Source organism: Lontra canadensis, unplaced genomic scaffold (genome assembly GCF_010015895.1).
Source record: "Lontra canadensis isolate GAN:19392208 unplaced genomic scaffold, GSC_riverotter_1.0 scaffold65, whole genome shotgun sequence".
NCBI lineage: Eukaryota > Metazoa > Chordata > Mammalia > Carnivora > Mustelidae > Lontra > Lontra canadensis.
Window position 1 is genome coordinate 1,405,653 of NW_022631059.1, and position 20,497 is coordinate 1,426,149.

Here is a 20,497-nt window from a genome sequence, read left to right on the forward strand (position 1 = left end):
CTGCCGCACACAGGGGAGAGGAGGCGGGAGGGGGCTTCCCAAAGGTCACAGTTTGGGTCAGGGGACAGCTTGGAGGCGGGCCTAGATGCTGGGAGGCCCTGGTGTTTACTTGGAGGAATTCCTTTGCCTGGAGCCTGGCGCTGCCTGGCGGCCGTGGGAGGGGCCCAGGCCTCAGAGGAGGCTCTGGAAGTGGACATTCCTGGCATACCAGTGCTGTCCGGGCCACCTTGGGGTCAGGTGGGCCACCTTGGGGTCAGGTGCGCCTGCTCAGGCCACTGCTCTATGCCCTCCTTGGCCTTTGAAGCCCCGGCTCCGGGGGTGGGGGGCAGGCATTTCTCGGTGAGCAATGAGCCCTGCTCGCTAGTAGGATCCGGGGCCGGGGTCAGACTCCCTCAGGCTCTGTCCTGCTCTGTGGGGGACTTGGCCAGTGCCTGGCCCCGGTGACCTGCCTGTGAGACAGGCCCGCAGTCCTGTTGCCACTGGGGGTGCGGAGGGGGCAGGTCGATGAGGCTGAGCCTGGAAGTGACTGACCCCGGGCCTGCCTGGGGTCCCAGCTACGAGCTCTATTCTGCTGGAGCCCTGCCTGTTCACGGCGGCTGGCTTTGCCACCGTCCTGGGGTGTGACCAGGTCGATGTCTGCTCCTTGCTGGTCCCCTCCTCCACTGTCCCCCTGGTGTTGTTAGGAGAGGTGGGGAAGTGGCTGGAAGGGTGGGGCCCAGGGGGGAGTTGGGGTATTTTGCTGGCGTCCCTCCTGCCTGAAGCTTGGAAGCCAGCAGGCCTGGCCCAGGGGAAGGGGAGCCTGGAGGGGAGCCGGTTCCTTTGTGGTTATGCCCTCAGTTATCCCCTCAGGAGAAGCAGCCCTCGTGCAGCGGGAGGAGCCGTGCTGGAGGTGGAAGGGACTGGGGAGTGGGCTGGTCCCCGTCCGTTCAGCTCACTGGGTTCTGATCACATCCGTGCTGTCCCGTCACCTGGAGGGAGTCTGGGAGGGGCATCAGAAGCCCTGTGGGGCCCTGGGGTCCTCCTCTCTCTGGCACTGGCATTGGGGGCCCATGGGTGGGTAAGGAGAGCTTGTTGCTGTTCCCCGGGGCCGTGGGAGGGAACTTTTGCTGAGCTGGAGGGTTCTTCCTGCCTCCCCTCCTCTTTGGGACAGACCTGGCTGGGGGGTGGGGGGCTGGGGAGGGAGGAAGGCCTGAGCCCGGCACAGTCTTCATGGCAATGCCAGGGTGGCTGCAGAGCACGTGGGCACGAGGCCCCCCTGAGGTGCAGTGAGGGGCCAGGGAGGGGCTCGGACGGTGCTCTGACCCTCGGGGCTCCGGGGCCCCGGCCTCCCCATCTGTGAAATGGGCTGTAGCTGATGAGGCTGGCCCTATGTTTGCTTTGTGCACTGGTTCCAGGCCATCGAGCGGCTGTCACAGCGTATCCTGACTCTCCAAGCCTCAGTTTCCCCAACTGTGAAATCACAGAGAGGAACACGGGAGGGAGGAGTGACTCACCCATCCAAAGGGTCACACTCCTCTCTCTCCCTCCCCCACCCTTCCTTCCTTTTTTTTTCCACCCTCCCTCCTACCGATGTCTCTTTCCATCCATCCACTGTCCCCTCCCTGCCTCCTTCCCCTCTACCACCTACAGATGAATCCCCCTAAGCCTGTCTTGGTTTGGCCAAGGGGCTGCCTGCGAGGATGGGGAGGGAGCGGACACGGACTGCCTGCTCGCATGCTTTGGAGTTGGGCAGCGTAGATGGATCCAGTGTCTGGCTGTGTGGGAGAGAGAAATCTCCTCCCTCCACATGTTTCCCCGCTGAGATGGGGTCCCAGAGGAAGTTCCCGCGTTCAACACCGCTCTCTTGGAAAGGGAGCTCGTTGCCTCTTCCTCCCTGAGCCACTGAGCAGCAACTGGGTCCCTTGGCGGGGTGCCCCTGCTTGCTGGGGTGGGGGATGGAGGCCAGGCCTGGCCCTCAGTGCCCCATTGCAGGGCAGGGGAGCCCCACGTGGGGTAGGAGTAGCAGCGATGTTTCTGGAGGGTGGAGGCTTGGAGCATCAGGGAGCATGTTTGGGGGCCTAGAATGTGGCCCTCTCAGTGACCTGGGGTCTGAGCCCTCAAGAGCTCCTTGTCTGTTGAGGTCCTGTGGATGTCCCCAGGGCAGGACCCTCTGAGCCCACTCCCTGGCGCAGATGGGGTGACAGGCTGAGCCCAAGGGGCCTGGCCAAGCTAGCACAGCCCAAGGGGCAGAGCCCAGGGGTCCTGGCCGCGTACTGGGTTTTCCCCCTTTGGGAAAGGCGTGCTTGGAGGCATGGGTCCTGGGTGGGGCTGGGCTTCCGTGAGGAAGCCAGGCCAAGCGGGCAGTGGGTCTGGGCACGCCCCCTGTGGCAGGCCGCCAGCAGCCTTTGTTCTGGGATCTGGAGCGGATACCCTGGGAAGGGGGAGGAGGCAGCTGGCACTGGGCACCAGGGGCCTTCCTGCCCCCAGGAGAGCCAAGAAAGGGGGCAGGGAGGCTGCATGCCCGGTGGGCAGGCAGGGAACTGATGGCACCTGATCCCTGCCATGTCTGGGGGCCCAGGAGCCCCAGGGAGCCTCCGTGAGCCTGTTCCCCCTTGCCCTGAGTCACCTCTCTGTCTTCTGGTGGTCTGTCCCATCTCACGGTAGGCAGGGGACAGTGGGATCCTCTTCCTTCCATTTGGTAGATGGAGAAACAGAGGTTCTGTAAGTAAAGTCCTGGCTGGGAAGGGCACGGGAGGCCCAGGCCCGAGTTCCCTGCCGCACTTGCCTTGTGGACCTTGTCCGGGAACCTCAGACCTGAGAGAACAGAGCTGTTGGTCTGACGCTGCTGGGCACCGGCCTCAGAAGTGGGTGTCCCGGGGCCTGCCTGGGGGTGCTCCTGGGGCCTCCTGCCAGCCTGAGGCTCCCCTTCCCTGTACCCAGGGCATTTCTGTCATTTCTGACAGCCCGGGCTCGGGCCGCACAGTGGGATAGGTGCTGGCTCCGGTGCCCTGCCCCCACGGGGGGCTCGGGACAGTGTCTCAAAGAGCTGGGCAGAGATAGCGGGGGCTTGCTGTGGGGGGAGACCCCCGGCCTTTCCAGACGGCCCTCTGGGGCCTGCCGTGCGGGAGGGACTCTCCCCAGCAGTCCTCTCCCTTCCCTGCCTGATGCAGCCACACTGCCCAGACTTGGCTTCAGGGGGGGAATGCTGATCCCCTCCTAGCCGTGTTCTTACCTGTGACCGGGCAGGCCAGCCCTGTGTCTCAGCCGTCCAAGGCCAGGGGCAGGGTTTGGTAGGATAATGGTGCAGAGGGGGCCAGCTTCAGCGTCAGGGTGTAGGCCGGGGTAGTTGGGTATGAGGCCAAATGTTGAGGGCTAGAAATGCCAGGGTCAGGGGTCTGTGCACTCCCTAGGGGACCGTGGGGAGCCAGGGCGGACACCAGCTGCCACCACCCACCAGACAGGGTGTACTGAGGAGCAAAGCTTTGGCACAGCTGCGAGCCATTGCGGGTGAGCCCTTCCTAGGCACTTGGGGAAACAGCCAGGGCGGAGTGACCGAGACCCTGGTGCCGGTCTCCGGAGTTGACGGTGGTCTTGGGGACAGCACGGCCATGTGGGCTGTGGCTCCTGGGCTGTTTCCTCTCTGAGTGTGGGGATGAGAGCTCCTGCATGTGGGCCGAGGGCATTAGAGCACGCTGGCTTCTTTGGCTGTTAGGGTCCCCAGGCAGCTCTGCCCTGCTCGCCCCGGGTTCGGGCAGCATGTTGCCAGAGGCCAGCTGGCTCGGGGCTCCCTGGGCAGGCCTGCTGGCTTATGAGGCTACCGCCACTGGCCCAGCTGTCTGGCCCGGCTGGGCACTCAGCCATGTGGCCGGCACCCTGGGAATGTCAGTGGGGTTGTTCAAGGGAAGTGGCACGAAGTATGGGCAAGGCTGGCCGGGCTCTGGTTACTGAGTCCCCAGCCGGGACAGGTGTGGGGGCTGGACTGGACATGGGCCCTTGAGCTGAGCTCCCCGGGGGAGGACACTGGGGGTCCTGGTGGCGTCCGTGGGGTAGACACCCCTTCTCCAGTGTGGGCCCCGCCTCTCCTCATGAGAATGAGCAGGTTCCTTTGCTTAGAGGACGTGGGGCCAGAGGCGCCGCCCGCGCCCAGGCCTGGGGGCCATTTGTCGCCAGTCCTGCGCATCTCATCGCTGACACGCTTGCCTGTGGCCGTCCAGGCGTACTCAGGCTGGATACGTGCCTCCCCACCACCTCCTCTCCCCCCACCCCCGGCGGGCCCTCAAAGCCTCCAGTTCTCTGTGTTTAAACCCCCGCACTGGTCTCCAGTAGCACCGAGACTAAACTGTTTAGGTTTGAGGCTCCCCCTGGGGATAAACTCTGTGTCCTGTGGTCCACGACTGACCATCTGGCCTGACCCGGGCCAGGCTGCAGGGAGGAGGGGACCGGGGACAGCCCCTGGCGGTGGGGGTCTTGGAATAGCGCAGTGCTGAGCCACGGTGAGATAGTCGTTCTCCGCTCTCGCCGGTGGGGCCCTGCGCACTTGTCAGGGCCCTCCCAGCCCCTATTCCCCAAAGGTCTCCCCCCGCTCTGCACACCTGTGCCCTGAGCGCCGCGACCGGCAGAGCGAGGCCCTGAAGCCACCAGGCATGTCCCGCGTTTGCTGCTCTCCTGCCCGCGACCCTGCCCCTCCCGGAGCTTGCCAGGCGGAAGGTCGTGCTTATTTAACCAGCTGGGGGCTCGAGGAGGCACGCCCGCCCTGCTCTGCCATTTGTCTGCACTGGTCCAGACGGGGATCTCTGCGGGGAGGGTGGGCAGACCTGGGGGTGCGGGGCCCTGAAGGTGGGCTCTGGCAGTCTGGGGTGGGGGAGGATGCAGGAGTCTGGGTGTCCCCGGGCTCACTCCAAGGGGAAGCCTGGACGCCTGGCTAGGAGGGACTTCCTGCTTCCTCCCGGCCACAGCCTGGGACCCTGGCCCATCCCGGGCATCAGCGTGGGGCCCTGCTTCCTGTGGGGCCAGGGCTGAGTCACAGGCTGCCCAGTGATTCACACCGGCCGGCCCAGCGGAACGGGGCTGAGGCGGGGGGTGGAGGACAGGCTCCCTCCTCCCCTGGGACAGGGGCACGAGGGCCAGCCTGGGTCTTCCCAGCCCTGAGATCGGCCAGGGCGAGGGTGAGCTGTGCCGGCCACAGTCCTGCCCCTGGTGACGTGGGTGCCCCAGCCCAAGTGGCTGCTGACCAGCCATCCCCCTCTGCCCCCCTTCCCGTGCCTGGGGGCTCAAGAGGCCGCAGTGGGGTCTGTGGCAGCAGCGTTCTTGTTAGCCCTCCCTGTGTTGTCCAGACCCCAGCCCTGTGCACAACCCCCGCCCCTCCGCCCTTGCAGCATCCCCACCAGGGCCGCTGACTCCTGCTTGCCCACTTCCAGGGGTAGGTGGTTTCTGCCTGCTCCGGGCTCTGGGGAGATACTGTGTCCCGACCCACACCCCTGCTATGTTTGTCTTCCTACTGCCCCCCCCCCCCCCCGCCCCATCCTGGGAGGGAAGGGACAGCCAGGCCCGTGCAGCCACTGAACCCTGGAACCCACCCGGGCCTCTTGCCCTGGCCCCAGCCCCCCTCCGGCCATGTTCCCTGGGGCTGTGCTGCCTGCTGCGGAGCCCTGACCCTCGGCGCTCAGGCCAGGCGTGGGGGCTGGGGCTGCGGCAGCCGAGAGGCAGGTCCGGCTGCTGTGCTGGAGATGTGCCTGCCCCCAAAATAGCCCAATTTTTAAAAATAACTCAGCAGGCTTTTGTTCGGCTTTGTGCGTTAAAAGACTTTTCTTCTGCCCAGAACTTTGCAGCGGCAGGAAAGGTCAGCCCTCGCTGGCGGTGGCGCGGAGCGGGTGGGCCAGTGGGGGAAGGCTGGGTCTTGGCGGGTACAGGGGTCTGCTTGTGCTGCCAGGCCCTGTCTGGGGCCACTGTGGGGTCCTGGCGACCCAACCCCACTGGGGACAGATGGGGCATGCAAGGTGCGCGGCTGCCTCCCCTCCAGCCCAGGGCCGTGGGGCAGCCGCTGAGGGCCCGTGTGACTGGCGAGGCGGCACACGGATGGAGGCAGGGGTCCTTCAGCGGGTCCCAGGACGCTGTGCACGGGGGCGGACGCTTCCACACCCTGGTCCTGCCTGATCGGTGCATTTGAATCAATAGTCGTGCAAGTGCTCTCAGCTGGGAAGAATGCGACCAGCGCCGACCTGGGGGAGGGACAGAGCTGGCCAGCAGAGAGGGCAGCCCGGCGGCCTCGCTCAGGGAAAGGCGGGGGTGGGTCCCAGGGGGGCTGGCTGGGAAACTTTAAGTTCCTCTGGGCTTTGGTGGGGGCCGAGCTGCCGGCCACCCCCCAAGAACGGCCTGTGGGCATCTCACACAACCCAGCGCCCCTACTCCCTGCCCTTCTTGCTGTGACCCCTTCCTCACAGAGACCCCTCCTGGCATGGGAGCCATGGGAGGTCCCCCCAGAGCTCCCTGGAGCGCCTGAGGGTCAGCCAAGGTGCCAGGTTGGGTGTAGGGTTAGTAGCACCCCCCCCCCCCCGGCCCCCGCCAATGACTGAAGCCCCTCCCCCAATGGGTGGGGCTAATGGGACGTCGCAGTCAGAGCCTGGGTGCTCTGGCTGCCGGTAAATAAGCCCGTGCCCCCTCCCACCCTGGGGAGAGGCGGCTCTTGGCATGAACTGTGCCTGTCTCTGTGAACGCCGGCCTTCTGGAAAGGGCGGGACTCAGAAGGTGTATCTCAGGGGCCCAGACCTCCCACCCTCTCCCGCCCCCCATTCTTAGCAGCCTGTGCCCACCTTCCTTCATGGGGTCACCACAGTGGCCTCAGGTTGATGGGGGCTGGGGGGCTGACTCTGGGCCTTGGGCAGCCCTCAAGGGGCCCCTGCCCTGTGCCGTGGGGCCCCTCTGCTCTGGGCCCGGCCCACCAGGTCCAGGGAAGGAGGTACTGGAGAGGACCCGCTCCCGGGGCTGGTGGGGTGCTGATGAGGGTGCGGGGGATGGCCTGGAGTGGGATGTCACCCCTGAGGCTGGTGCACAGTTCACTGCCTACCTGGGGGTGCCCGTGGGAGGGCCCTGGGATGGCGGTATGGGCTCCCATCCCAGGCCCCCAAGGGGGCATGTCCACTGGCTGTGTCTGCCCTTGTCTGGGACCTCCCACTCTTGAGTGTCTGGCCCTCCCAATGCAAACTGGGGATGTCCCAAGCCCCACTGCCTTCCCTGCCTGGGTCTCCTCGGAGCCCGAACATACCCTGCCCGGAGGCGAGCCTGGACAGTGGCCCTGCCTGCTTTGTTGTTCCCTTGACTTTGGGGCAGAGGGCTGGGAGCGGGGGAGGCATTGGCTGGCCCTCAGAGCCCCAGGGCCTGGAAACCATCATCCCTCCCTGCAGCGATCTCTGCCCTGAGGTCAGCGCGTGGAGCCTGGGGCTGGGCTGGGCACTCAGATGCCAGCCCGAGAAGTGTGCGAGCAGGGGCACCCCAGAGAAGCACGGCTGGGTGTGTGAGGGTGGGCCTCTCTGCTGGCCGCCCTTGGAGGGGTCTCCGTGGCCCTGCCTCATCATTGAGCCCACAGGCAGTTCTCAGGGCCCTTTCCTGGGAACTGTGACCCGGGGCTGGGGGCTCTGGGCGCTAATGTGGGGATCCCTTGCCATGTAGTACGTCCCCGAGGCGCTGGATGAGGGGTACCTTTGGCAACGAGAACCCAGCCAGATGGGGTTGGGGGTCCAGGGCTCAGACCTGCTAGGGTGCAGGCCTGGGGGGGGGCAATTGACAGAGGAGGGTCCTCAGCCAGCCCCCAGGGACACAAGACACAGGGGCATCCCAGGATGCTGACCTCCGGTCTGGAAGAGGTGAGAGACAGGCATGAGTGCGGCCTAGAAGTGGGGTTGTGCTGGGACCAGCGACAGGACAGGCGGGTCTGGCTGGGGATCGAGGGGTTCTTGGGGCCTCTGGAGGAACAGCTTCGCCCTTCCCCCGTCTCAGTGCTGCCCTGACATGCCCGGGGCTCCATGATGCTCCAGCTTCCAGCTCCTGGGCTGCTGGGGTCTCGCCAGCCCAGTCCCGAGAGGCCTCATTCCCTGGTCTGCCTACCCCACTGGGGCCTCCTGAGGAGGACAGGGCCTGTCCCCGGGACCTCGGTGGCCATGGGCCAGTCAGAGGGAGAGGGGGCAGGTCCTGAGTCAGCCCTGAGAATGACGAGGGGCTAACCAGGGTGGGGCTGGGACAGGGGCCCCGTCCTGGGAGCTGCCGGCTGTTTGGAGAGGCCTGGCATACGTGGGAGCTGGGCTACCATCCGGCCACCTGCCCAGGCCTGGCCACCAGAGCTTCAGGGACCGTGGAATGAGCTCCTGTCCAGGCCGGCTGGCCTCACTGCCTGGACACTGGACAGGCTGCCCCTGTGTGCCCCTTCCATCCCAGCCCCCACAGGTCTGCCTGTGGCCTCAGAGCCTGACAGACCCATGTGCCTCTAGGGCAGGGATGGAGGGAGGAACCCCTAGGCCCAGGAGGGGAGACATTCAGAAACCGTGGGTTCCCACCCTTTGTCTCCGTGTCCCCGGTGCCGGCCTCAGCAGCCACGGGTCCAGGTGAGCCGGGGGCCGCTCTCTGAGCCGGCTGGCCCCCGCAGGCCAGATCCCCAGATGGCCAATGTGGGAAAAGAGCCCACCTTGCAGGGTGAGGCGGCACCCCGGGTATTTGGGGCCCTGAGCTGAGTGGAGGGGGCCTGGGACATCAACACCGTGCCGCCCCCAACAGGTCTTCCACGTGGCCTACGTGCTGATCAAGTTCGCCAACTCACCGCGGCCAGACCTCTGGGTGCTGGAGCGGTCCACGGACTTCGGCCACACCTACCGGCCATGGCAGTTCTTTGCCTGTGAGTCTGCGGGTGGGGGCTGATGGGGCCGTCCCCTGGGGTGCGCTGCTGTGGCTGGGCTCCTTCAGAGTCGCCGCATGCCAGGCCAGCCCTCACGCCCTCCCTCCCGCATGTGTCAGGGGCGTGAGGCGTGAGTTCCCAGGGCCGGTGCACGGTAAGCTGCTGCCCCTGATGTGGGGCACGGCTGGGCCCAGAGGCTGGTGGCACCAGGCGTCCCTGGTGCTACCTCTTGCCTCCCTCTCGACCGGCTTCATGGTCCGGCAGCTCCTGAAGGAAAAAGGGCGGGAGGCATGGTGGCTCCCTAGCCCACCACATCCAAGGCCTCCGTGACCGATCACCATGGGAGCCTGCGATTGGGTGGGCCTCGGTCACGGGTCCCCCGAAATTCCACGGGCGAGAGCAGTTGGAAATGGTCATCCAAGGATGGCGATGTGGGGGGGCGCCCGTCTCTGCAGAGAGAGGCACGCGTGGCGAAGGCCGGGAGGGGTCAGTCCGCAAGGCGAGCGCAAGTGCAGGGTTTCTGGGCTTGGGCAGGTGCCGCCCCGCCCTCCATGTCCTCCTGGGGGGGCACCTCCCCCCTTCCTCAACCCGGCGCCGCAGGGGTGGCGGGCGGCCCGTCGGGGAGTGGCAGTGCTCCAGCGTGCTCCTGGGCCCCGCGTCCCCACAGCGTCCAAGAGGGACTGCCTGGAACGGTTCGGGCCGCAGACGCTGGAGCGCATCACGCGAGACGACCATGTCCTCTGCTCCACTGAGCACTCGAGGATCGTGCCCCTGGAGAACGGCGAGGTGGGCCCCGGGGACACCGGGGGGGCCCGCTCGTGGGAGGGTGGCGGCCCCCCAGCCTGACCCTCTGCTCCGCGTGCAGATTGTGGTGTCCCTGGTGAACGGGCGGCCGGGGGCCAGGAACTTCTCCTCCTCACCCCTGCTGCGAGAGTTCACCAAAGCCAGCAACGTGCGCCTGCGGCTCCTGCGCACCAACACGCTGCTGGGCCACCTCATGGGCAAGGCGCTGCGGGACCCCACTGTCACCCGCCGGGTGAGGCGTGGCTGGGGTGCGGAGGGGCTGTGGGGCCGGCGGGGCCCGGCTGGGGCTGGGGGCCATGGCACTCACCACCCCCCCCCCATAGTACTACTACAGCATCAAGGACATCAGCATCGGCGGCCGCTGTGTCTGCCACGGCCACGCGGACGTCTGCGATGCCCAAGACCCCACCGACCCCTTCAGGTGAGGCCCGCTGCCCCCATCCTCCTCATCCCCTTCCCAGTTCAGGGACTGGGAGACCTGGTTCCACTGCCCACTGTGTCCCTCGTCCTGCGAGGCCACCCCTGGCCTCCATCCCCTTAGGTGTGTGGCGAAGTACGGGGCTGTCCTGTGCCTGGGACGACCTATTTGTCTTGTAGCCAGAGGCCTCTGCCATCCCCGGAGAAGCCTGGGGCCCTGTGTTGGGCAGTGGGGGTGTCATTGGCCTGAGGCTGCACGTCCCTGTTCTCCAGCCCCCTCCCTTCCCTCAGGACATGGATAAGACACTCCTTGCTGTCCCCAGCTGCTCCCCCTGCCACCCCGCACGGTCCTCACGCACGGCTTCCGGAGCTCAGGCGCTGCTGGTGGCTCTGGGAAATTAAGTGCCCAGTGGGAATGTGCGCTGGCGGAGAGGGGAGCCCGCGGGCACCAGATCAGCCTCAGAGGATCGGCGGGCCTGCCCTTACTTGCTGGGGAGGCGTTGGCATCTGCTCTGACTCCCCTGTACCAGGGTGTGCCCTGAGCCCGGCTCTGCCTGGGGGCGCGAGGGGTGGGGTGGGCTGGGCGGCTTCCCCAGAAGCACAAACACCAGCACCCCCCACACACCGTGTTTCGGGGCGCTGGCCTGCCCTGCGCACCCTACTCCCGTGCCCTGCGCCGCAGCCGCTTCTTCAGGGAGAGCTCCGCCCCTTCGTACCCCCGACCCCGTCATCTCCAGCCATCAGCCCCCGCCTGGACCACCGTCCCCGTCCCCACCCCCACCTGCACCCTCTCCCCCCATCACCACCACCGCTTTGCCAGCTGCCTGCCTCGCTCTGTCCTGAATCCCTGGTTCAGTCTCCCCCTTTCCTTTGGTTTGGAAGTTACGTGTTTTGTTTCGATCGCTGTCTCAGTCCAGTTGGGTCGCCGTCCCCACACACCATAGACGAGGGGCTCGTAAGCAACAGAAACTTACCGCTGTTCTCGAGGCCAACAAGGGCCCACGTCTCGGGGTGTCCTCACGTGGCACAGGGGATGAGGGAGCTCTCTGGGGTCCTTTTACAAGGACACTATGCCCACTGATGGGGGCTCCATCCTTAAGACCTAATCAACCCTCAAAGGCCCCACCTCCAGCTACCATCACCGCGGGGACTAGTCTGTGTGTTCTCGGGGACACCTGCGCTCAGCCGGGAGCAGGACTGTTCACAGCACCTGCGGCCCTCGTGACGGGCGTGGTTGACCCGCTCTCGCGGCTGCTCACATGGCCCTGTAAGCAGGAGCTCCGTCCCCGCGGCCCGGGTGCCACCTCCTGACTCGCCCAGGCCCTTGACCGCGCCCCTCCTTGACTCACCTTGCACCCCTGGCCACTCGGTTCCCTTTGCCCGAAGTGCATCCTCTGGTTGTTGTTTCCATGAGGCCATGCCCTGTCTGACGACCGTTGCCGCAACAGCTGTGTCAGCCTCCCTCTCGGGGGGTCGTTTAGCTGGCTACAGAACTCCGGTTGGCGGCCGTGCCAACGCCTCACCTGGCGTTCCGATGGTTGGCAGAGTCCACGGTCACCTGCGTTGTTGCCCCTCTGGCTTGTCTGCCCTTTCTGGAGGGTTCTATGACCTTCCCCTGGTGCTCTGCGGATTTCCTCTACGGCATCCAGGAGCTGTAGGTCTTCTGTGGCTCAGGACTCCTGCCCTTTTCTTTTTTTTTTTTTAGAAGATTATTTATTTATTTGACAGAGAGAGAGACAGAGAGGGAACACAGGTCGGGGGAGTGGGAGAGGGAGAAGCAGGCTTCCCGCTGAGCAGGGAGCCCGATCTCAATCCCAGGATGCTGGGATCATGACCTGAAGCCGAAGGCAGACGCTTAACAACTGAGCCACCCAGGGGCCCGACTCCTGCCTTTTGAATCTGAGAGTGTGTGTCATTAATTCAAGACCATTCCTGGCCATCAGCTCTGCCTGCCAGCTCTCTACCTCTTTCCTCTTTCTGGAATCCCGTTCCGTGGATGGGATCTCCCTGTGGTTTCCTTCTGTCTCTGAATGTCTTCTGTGGTCCCCTCTCTGCCTTCCGAGCTGCTCTGGGTCGGTTCTTGGGATCACCGGACCTCCAGCCAGGCGTCACCGTCCGCTGTCTTCAGTTCCAGTGATTTTATTTTCCATCTATAGAAGTTGTGTCTGGTTCTTTGGCCGTATCTCTCTCTCTTTTTTAAAGATTTTATTTATTTATTTGATACAGAGAGGTCACAAGCAGGCAGAGAGGCAGGCAGAGAGAGAGGAGGAAGCAGGCTCCCCACTGAGCAGAGAGCCCGATGCGGGACTCGATCCCAGGACCCCGAGATCATGACCCAAGCCGAAGGCAGAGGCGCAACCCACTGAGCCGCCCAGGCGCCCCACATCTCTTTGTTTCTTCATAGCATCGCGTTTTCTGTGTTTTAGTTAGTTTCTATGTTTGGTTATAACTTTAAGCATTCTTATTTTATGGTTTCTACTCACTTGCTCCCGATTCCTGGGGTTGGATCACGCTGACGGTTGCGTTGACAGGCCCAGCCGCATTGTGTCCCGCTGGTCCTGCAGCAGTACCTCGTCTGAGCTTGGTTGGGGATGGTCGCTCCCCAGGGCTTTTGTGGGGTCCTTTGCCCAGTGACCTGCAGTGTCACTGCCCGGCTCCACGTCCTGGGTCGTTTCCCGGTGCCCTACGCAGACCGTGGCACAGCCAGAGCCAGCTGTAGGTCCGACATCAGACCGCCAGAGCCAGGGCGGAGACGGGCCGGCTTCCTGGAGCTGCTCCTGCTCCCTGTCCCCCAGAGGCCCTCCAGATAGCCCAGACCCCAGGGGCCACAGTGTTGATACCCAGGGCCCTGCAGACACTTTGGGTTGCATGGGACGGGGCTCTGACCGTGTGGTCTGAGGCCTGGGGCTCCGCTGACCAGCTTCCAAGGTCCGGCTCGGGGCACGCAGAGCACAGCAGGTGCGGTGCTGGCCCCGGGCCCACCGAGCAGGCAGCCCCACTGTGGCTGAGTCATGGAGGGGTGTGTTGGGTGGGACTCTGGTAGGGGTGTGTGAATGGTAGGAGGCTGCGACCTCAGGCCTGAGCCGTGGCCAGCTGTCCCCCTGAGCCACCAGGAGCCGCTCTCCAGAACGGCCAGCAGGATTCCAGCCTCTGCCTGGTGTCCACCCCCGCTGGAAGAGGAAGCCGTTCCTGGCCCCTTGCCCCTGGGGAGGCACCCTGGAAGCATGGGGGCGTCTGGCTGAGCTCATACTGCTGAGTGAGAACCGGGCCTTGGCCCTGGCCCAGGGAAGCTGTGGGCTCGGCCTCAGGGCCTGGCCATGGCAAGGAGGGGTTAGCTCGATCCTGAAGGACCTGGAGCACCAGGCGCTCTGTAGGTGGGGCCCACACTGACCACTCAGTCCCCATCCCAGTCCCCACCCGCCAACAAATCCCGTCCCTCCTGCTCCCCTCCGTGAAGGCTGGGTGCAGCCCCTGTGTCCCCCAGGTCCACAGTGTGGCCCCTCCTGTCCCGTGTCCCCACAGGCTTCAGTGCACCTGTCAGCACAACACGTGTGGGGGCTCCTGCGACCGCTGCTGCCCCGGCTTCAACCAGCGGCCGTGGAAGCCAGCCACCACCGACAGTGCCAACGAGTGCCAGTGTGAGTACCCGGCACGTGCTCACCTGCTCACCTGCACACACGCCCTCCTCACCTGCAGCCCCGCACACACTCTCCCAGCTCTGCCCCGGCCACGTGGTGTGTGCTGTCACCCACACCAGGCCACATCTGGGCTGCTGGTGGTTTGTGAGATGTGCCCTGGGGGTCCCTGCGAGGCGGGTCCCGGGAGGCCTGTAAACAGCTCTGCCCCCTTCTCTCCAGCCTGCAACTGCCACGGCCACGCCGATGACTGCTTCTATGACCCTGAGGTGGACCGGCTCGGCGCCAGCCAGAACCAAGACAACGTCTACCAGGGAGGGGGCGTGTGCATCGACTGCCAGGTGGGAGTCGGGGGGGCTCGGGGGGGCCCGTGGTGGCAGCTGGGTGGGTCTGGGGCACTGGGGTGGTGGGCCGGGGCCCCCGGCATGGTGCACCCAGGGCCAGAGTGGGGGGAGTTGGGGGGCGGGAGGGTCTGTGCACTCAGTGGCCCCGTCCCGCCCCAGCATCACACCACTGGCATCAACTGTGAGCGCTGCCTGCCTGGCTTCTTCCGGGCCCCAGACCAGCCCCTCGACTCTCCCCATGCTTGCCGCCGTGAGTGGGGTCAGCCCTGGGAGGGGGGTTCCTGGGGGACGGGGGTGTCGGGGGGGCCCTCGTGCTGCTCCAGGAGGCCCGGCCTGGCCCTCCTCCCCCTTGCCCGCGCTAGGGAGGCAGAGCTGGCCCCGTGGCCCCAGACTCGGGGTCTCATGAGGCCCCGGTGCCCGCCCAGGCTGCAGCTGCGAGTCGGACTTCACGGACGGGACGTGTGAGGACCTGACGGGCCGCTGCTACTGCCGGCCCAACTTCACGGGCGAGCGCTGCGACGCCTGCGCCGAGGGCTTCACTGGCTTCCCGCGCTGCTACCGTGAGGGCGTCAGCTGGGGGCGGGGTGGCTGGGCTACAGTCCCCAGAGCCCGGTGGGGGGGACCTGGGGCGGAGCCCCTCGGTCCTGTCCGCCTCTGGCCGCGCCGAGCTGACTGGCTGACCCGTGCTGTTTCCTCCCTCAGCGGTGCCCTCCTTGTCCCCCAACGACACCGGGGAGCAGGTGCTACCGGCGGGACAGATCGTGAGTGAGTGTCCGCTGAGGCCCCTGTCCTTCCCCGGCCCCCGTGGAGGCCCCGAGAGTGGGGTTGTCGTGTGGTCCCCTCATGTCCGGCTCTTGTGTTTTCATGCACGTGATGCATCTTCGCGTTAGGAAACCTTCTGCATGAAGCAGAACAGGGGTACCCAGAGTCGTGTCACTGTCACGCGGCCCCTCCCCCACAGCCGGGCCCCTCCCATGCGCTGCACACGGCGCTGGATGAAGACGGGTGTGTGTCCTGGGAACTGCTCTGGCTTTCCTGCCGCCGCATCCTATAAGCATGTCTCCCCACGTTCTGTGTCATCGGACAGATGTAGCATTTCTTCAGTCAACCCCAAATTGTTGGAAATTTAAGTTCTTTCCAACTAAAAAAAAAAATGCTACAGTAAACATCCTTGCAGCACAGGCTTTCCATAAATTCTCAATAATTTCTGTAAAACAATTTCCTAGAAGGTTCTGAGTCACGAGACTTGCCTATTCTGGCACATTCTGGGCTGTAGGTTGCCAAATCGCTGTCTTGAAAGAAGCCGTGTTGGGCGACATGATGGTAGCGGCATCCGTAGGTGCAGACGGTCCTCGCCGGACCGCGGGCCCTGCTTGTGGCTGTCAGCTTGGCCAGTGGGGACCCCCACCCCCTGCCATGTTTCTGGAATTGGGAGCACCTCTTGGGACGCACCTTCCTAACAGGGTGCGCTCGGCTGCCGGCGGGGTCTTGCTTAGACCGCATTTGGCATTTGTCGTCTCCTGTGTTCTTTGACGCCTCTGTGAGGGGACCTTCTTTCGAGTGTGTCCTGAGCACGTATCTGCTTTCCTGGGGAGTGTGTCGTCTGGGCTCCGTGCTCACGTTTCTGTCCGCGGGCCGGCTCTCCGCGCACCCTGTGTCCCGGTGGGGCCACCCCCCTGTGTCTTCAGGGCTCCTGTTCCCTGGGCTGGCATGTGGACCCCAGCTGGTCCTGTGGCCGTGGTTCTTTCCTCTGACTCCCTCCGACGCGTGCACACGTGGCACACGCTCCGCTCGCTCACTCGTGCCTGTCACTGTTCGATGGTTTCTCCATACATGTTCGCATCCGCTTCGCTTCGGTGCTGGGAACGCGGGTCGGCGGCCTTCTCCCGGGAGAAGCCGGCTGGTACTTGCCTGCTCTCGACGGCGAGGGCCACGTGTCCTATCGTGCGTGGCTCTGGAGCCCCGCCGTCACGCGCCGTGGCTGGATCTTGGCATCGAGCGTGACATCGAGCGTGTGGGCGTGCGTGGGCCTGGCTGCGTTCCGGGAAGACCTGATTTGCAGAGCCGCTGAGCGGCCCCCGGCTGCGGTTTGTTGATGCCTAGCAGATGTGCTGGGGGCCCTCCCGTCCCCCCCGGCCCTGGGTCGGCGCTGCAGACGGCCCACGCCACTGGGGCTTCAGTGCCGGGCCGCGGATCGTGCAAGGAATTCTATTCGTGCCTTTCCTAGCAAGCACCCGTGTGTGTGTATTCGTAAGGGAGGCTGGTGGAAGGCTCTCCTGGTTGTTTTTTTGGTGTGGTGTTGTGGGCGTTCTTGCTTAAGTTTTGTAATTGAAAATACTTGGGAAATGACCCACACTTGGTTACGCTCCACAGCAGCCTACAAATCACGGAATCACCTGTTTCTTCCTTCCTTTCCTCCTTTCTACCTGCCTGCCTGCCTTTTTCCTTCCTTCCTTCCTTCCTTTTTTTAACATTTTATTTATTTGAGAGCACACACATGGGGGAGAGCAGGCAGAGGGAGAAGCAGACTCCCCGCTGAGCAGGGAGCCCGATGTGGGGCTCGATCCCAGGACGCTGAGGCCATGACCTGAGCCGAAGGCAGACCCTTCATCAGCTGAGTTGTCAGGTACCCCAAGAACCACCCAAATCTTAGGAGTTTGACGGAACTTAGAAGGGTGCCTGGTCCTGACTCCTGCTGGTCTTCGATAATCGTCATTTCTTCTCTGGTTCTTGTGTCCGTTCATTTCCCACCTCAGCGTAGGTCGGTTTGAGTCCTTTTTCCTTAGGGATCGTGTCCTTTGGATTTTAAAATGTATTGGTATAAAAATCATGCACAGGGGCACCTGGGTGGCTCAGTTTTTAGCCGTCTGCTTTCGGCTCAGGTCGTGATCTCAGGGTCCTGGGATCGAGCCCCGCATCGGGCTCCCTGCTCAGCGGGGGGCCTGCTTCTCCCTCTCCTGCTCCCCCTGCTTGTGCTCCTTCTCTCTCTGTCTCTCTGTCAAATAAATAAAATCTTAAAAAATAAAAAAAGGAAATAAAAATCATGCACAGCTTTCCATCGTGAATTGTGCCTTTCATTTCTCTTACTTTCTGGTCCAATTTCTTCTATTTCCTCCACTTATTAGACGTAGCAGAAGTTTCCTGAATTTATTGGTGTTTTCAAGTTACAGCTTAAGATTCCGTCTATAAGATCTGCTGGGGTTTTTCTCGTTTCAGTTTTGGGGAGAGATCTGATTTCCTTTTTTTTTTTTTTTAAAGATTTTATTTATTTATTTATTTTAGAGAGAGAGCACACACCACGAGTGGGGACAGGGCAGAGGGAGACGGAGGGCCGCCGTGGCTGGCACCTCCCGCGGGGTGGTGACGTGGCCGTTCTGTCCTTTTGTGATGGCTCAGTCCGAGGTTCACCACACGGGGGTCAGATGGGGTCTTTGCTTCTCACCTAGAATGTGACGCCCTTTGGAATGTTCTGTGAACGTGTGATGGGTCTGCGAGTGCCGCGCAGGGTACAGGTCGCCACGTGTACACCCACAAGGCGCATGTGTTCATTAAGATGTTTAAATCCACACGTCCCTGCTCCAACCTCGTCAGGGCCTGGGGACGGTGTCTCCAGCCCTTCTGTCCAGGATGGTGGTTTTGCTAGAACCTTCCAGCTCTCAGGGGTTTTGGCCCTTGGCACCCGGCGACCCCGTGGTCCTGCTCTTAGATCGCAGGGCGTCCTGCAGACCCGGGTGGCGAGCTCCCTGTTGTCCCGCTGAAGCTTGTGGCCTTGGGTTCCCTGGAATGTTCTGGGGTCTCTGTGCCTGCCTTCTCTGCACCTTGCTGTCCCCTTACGAAGCTGTCCATGGCCCGTCTGGGTCCTTGGTTCAACGTGCAGCTTTTCAAGAGAACATGATTCAATTTTTCTTCAGGAGCCAAACTGAGGCCTCTGGTTCTGGGTTGTGAGAGGAGCCGTGGCCTGGGCAAGGCTGTGGCCGTCAGGCGGGGCTCACTCCTGCTTCTCCATCTCGTTTCTTCTTCTCCTGAGATACCTCCTTCCTGCCTGTGTCTTGCCAGGTTGGGCAACAGACGGGTTTCGGTTTGGGATGACTTGCATTTCTTCTTGAAGGATTTCAATGTTCTGTCTCTCTCTGGTCCAGCCGGGGGTCACCCTGCACTTGACAAATACCAGACCGTTAGTTTCTACGAGCAACAAACAGTAGTCGTGACTTCTCTTTATGCGTAAGACGTTCCCCGTGCTTTCCCTCCTCTTTTCCAAGCTGCAAGTTACTTATAAATCAGATTGGGGTCTCTTTTTTGCCTTGTTACCGTTTCGTTTTTACGTCTTCTCTGGTTGTGTTGGCGCCTGCCGCGGACTTAGCAGCTGCGTCGCAAACGGTGTCCCACGAGTTTGGGCCGCCCTGATTTCGTGACACGCTTCTCCACAGACAGCGGCTCTGCCTTCTGGCGGTTCTTGCCTCCTAGTGTGGTGTGAGCACAGTGTGGAGACAAAGGGAGCGAGTGTGTGGCGGGCAGGGTTTCCGGTGGGGAGGGCCGGGTCTGCGGGCGTCTGAACCCCTCTCCCCCCGCCAGACTGTGACTGCAGTGCCGCGGGGACCCAGGGCAACGCCTGCCGCAGGGACCCACAGCTGGGACGCTGCGTGTGCAAACCCGGCTTCCAGGGCACCCACTGCGAGCACTGCGCCCCGGGCTTCTACGGCCCCAGCTGCCAGCGTGAGTGTAGCCCTGACCCTGTCCCCCTGGCCCTGGGAGCCTGTCCCCTCTCTGACTGAGCACGGCCCCCCTCCTGCAGCGTGCCAGTGCTCTAGCCCTGGAGTGGTGGACGGGGACTGTGACCGGGACTCGGGCCGCTGTACCTGCCGGGAGGGCTTCGAGGGGCCTGCGTGCGACCACTGCGCCCCGGGCTACTTCCACTTCCCTCTCTGCCAGTGTGAGCGAGGCATCCCCAGCGGGCACGGGTGGGTGTGGGGCCCGGGGCATGGCCTGCCTGGCTTAGGGGCCCCAGTGTGTTGCTTTGCTCCCTAGTGTGTGGCTGCAGCCCTGTGGGGACCCTGCCCGAGGGCTGCGACGAGGCTGGTCACTGCCCGTGCCGGCCGGAGTTTGACGGCCCTCACTGTGACCGCTGCCGCCCGGGCTACCATGGCTACCCTAACTGCCGCGGTGAGCAGAGGGCTGGAGGGGGGCCTGAGGGGAGCAGGAGGACCTGCCGTGCGCCCAGGGCCTAACCCTGTGTCCCCTGCAGCCTGCACCTGTGACCCCCGGGGTGCTCTGGACCAGCTCTGTGGGGCGGGCGGGATGTGCCACTGCCACCCGGGCTACGCGGGTGCCACCTGCCAGGAGTGCAGCCCTGGCTTCCACGGCTTCCCCGACTGTGCCCGTGAGTGCCCGTGCTGGGGGCAGGGAGGGCGGGCGTGTCCCCACCGCATGCCCACGCCCTGCCGTCCTTGCCTAGCCTGCCGCTGCTCCGCCGAGGGCTCCCTGCACGCGTCCTGCGACTCCCGCAGCGGGCAGTGCCCCTGCCGGCCCCGGGTGACGGGGCTGCGGTGTGACATGTGCGCACCAGGCGCCTACAATTTCCCCTACTGTGAAGGTGAGCTCGCGCCGTGGGCGTGTCCGTGCCGTGTGTGTCGTTCCCTGCCGTCCCCGTGCACGTGCCGCGTGTGCCCCTGCGCGGGTTCCTGCGGCCGTCCGTGCGCACGGCCACGTGAGCACCTGCGTGAAATCGTGTGCTGCGCGTGCACGTGTCCGTGGCGGTGTCCTCCGTGTGCAGGTTCATTGCCCTGTGTTCACGGGCTTTGTGCACACGTGTGTTCACAGCTGTCTGCACGCCCGCGCTCACACACACGTCCGCAGGCCTTGTGGCTTGTCATGTGCTCGTTTCTGTTCCCTGGAGTGGGTGGGGGTGCGTGGGGCGCGCGAGCCGCCGTAGCCACGGCTTCACGCCCGCGTGGGAGGCATACAGGCGGCTCCACGCAGCCGTGGGTCCGGGCCAGGCCTGGGGAGGCCCTTGGCCATCGGAGTCAGTGACCGTGAAGTGACCACAGGCTGGGTCTCTCCCCAGCTGGCTCCTGCCACCCTGCCGGGCTGGCCCCAGCGGATCCCGGCCTTCCTGAGGTAAGCCCTAGTCGGCGCTCAGGGGAGGGCAGCCCCTCACTCCCCGCTGCTCTGTCGCCTTGGCAACCTCGGGGCGTTTCTTCCCCTGGCTCGTCCTCTGTCTCCGTTCCAGGGACAGGCTAGAGATGGGGCTGTGTCGGGGCTCTGGGGCTGAGGGCTTTGGGTAGGGGGTAGGGGGCAGGGACCCATCCTGACCCTCAGTCTCATCTTCTCCCAGGCACAGGCCCCCTGTACTTGCCGGGCTCACGTGGAGGGGCCCAGCTGCGATCGCTGTAAACCTGGGTTCTGGGGTCTGAGTCCCGGGAACCCCGAGGGCTGCACCC

At 64.2% G+C, this 20,497-nt stretch overlaps 1 protein-coding gene and 1 pseudogene across 1 annotated transcript in view; one reads left to right on the forward strand and one right to left on the reverse strand.

Moving 5' to 3' along the window:
* Nucleotides 1-20,497, forward strand: part of LAMA5 (laminin subunit alpha 5) — a 45,038-nt gene that overhangs the window by 5,014 nt on the left and 19,527 nt on the right. Inside the window, 16 exon segments of the mRNA XM_032878850.1 lie at nucleotides 8,743-8,860; nucleotides 9,528-9,646; nucleotides 9,726-9,896; nucleotides 9,988-10,085; nucleotides 13,604-13,719; nucleotides 13,939-14,057; nucleotides 14,220-14,310; nucleotides 14,486-14,620; nucleotides 14,763-14,825; nucleotides 18,633-18,773; nucleotides 18,853-18,990; nucleotides 19,086-19,220; nucleotides 19,303-19,437; nucleotides 19,513-19,650; nucleotides 20,122-20,174; nucleotides 20,392-20,497. Of these exon segments, the coding sequence (XP_032734741.1) occupies nucleotides 8,743-8,860; nucleotides 9,528-9,646; nucleotides 9,726-9,896; nucleotides 9,988-10,085; nucleotides 13,604-13,719; nucleotides 13,939-14,057; nucleotides 14,220-14,310; nucleotides 14,486-14,620; nucleotides 14,763-14,825; nucleotides 18,633-18,773; nucleotides 18,853-18,990; nucleotides 19,086-19,220; nucleotides 19,303-19,437; nucleotides 19,513-19,650; nucleotides 20,122-20,174; nucleotides 20,392-20,497 (1,876 nt within the window).
* On the reverse strand, nucleotides 927-2,037 carry LOC116880075 (annotated as a pseudogene).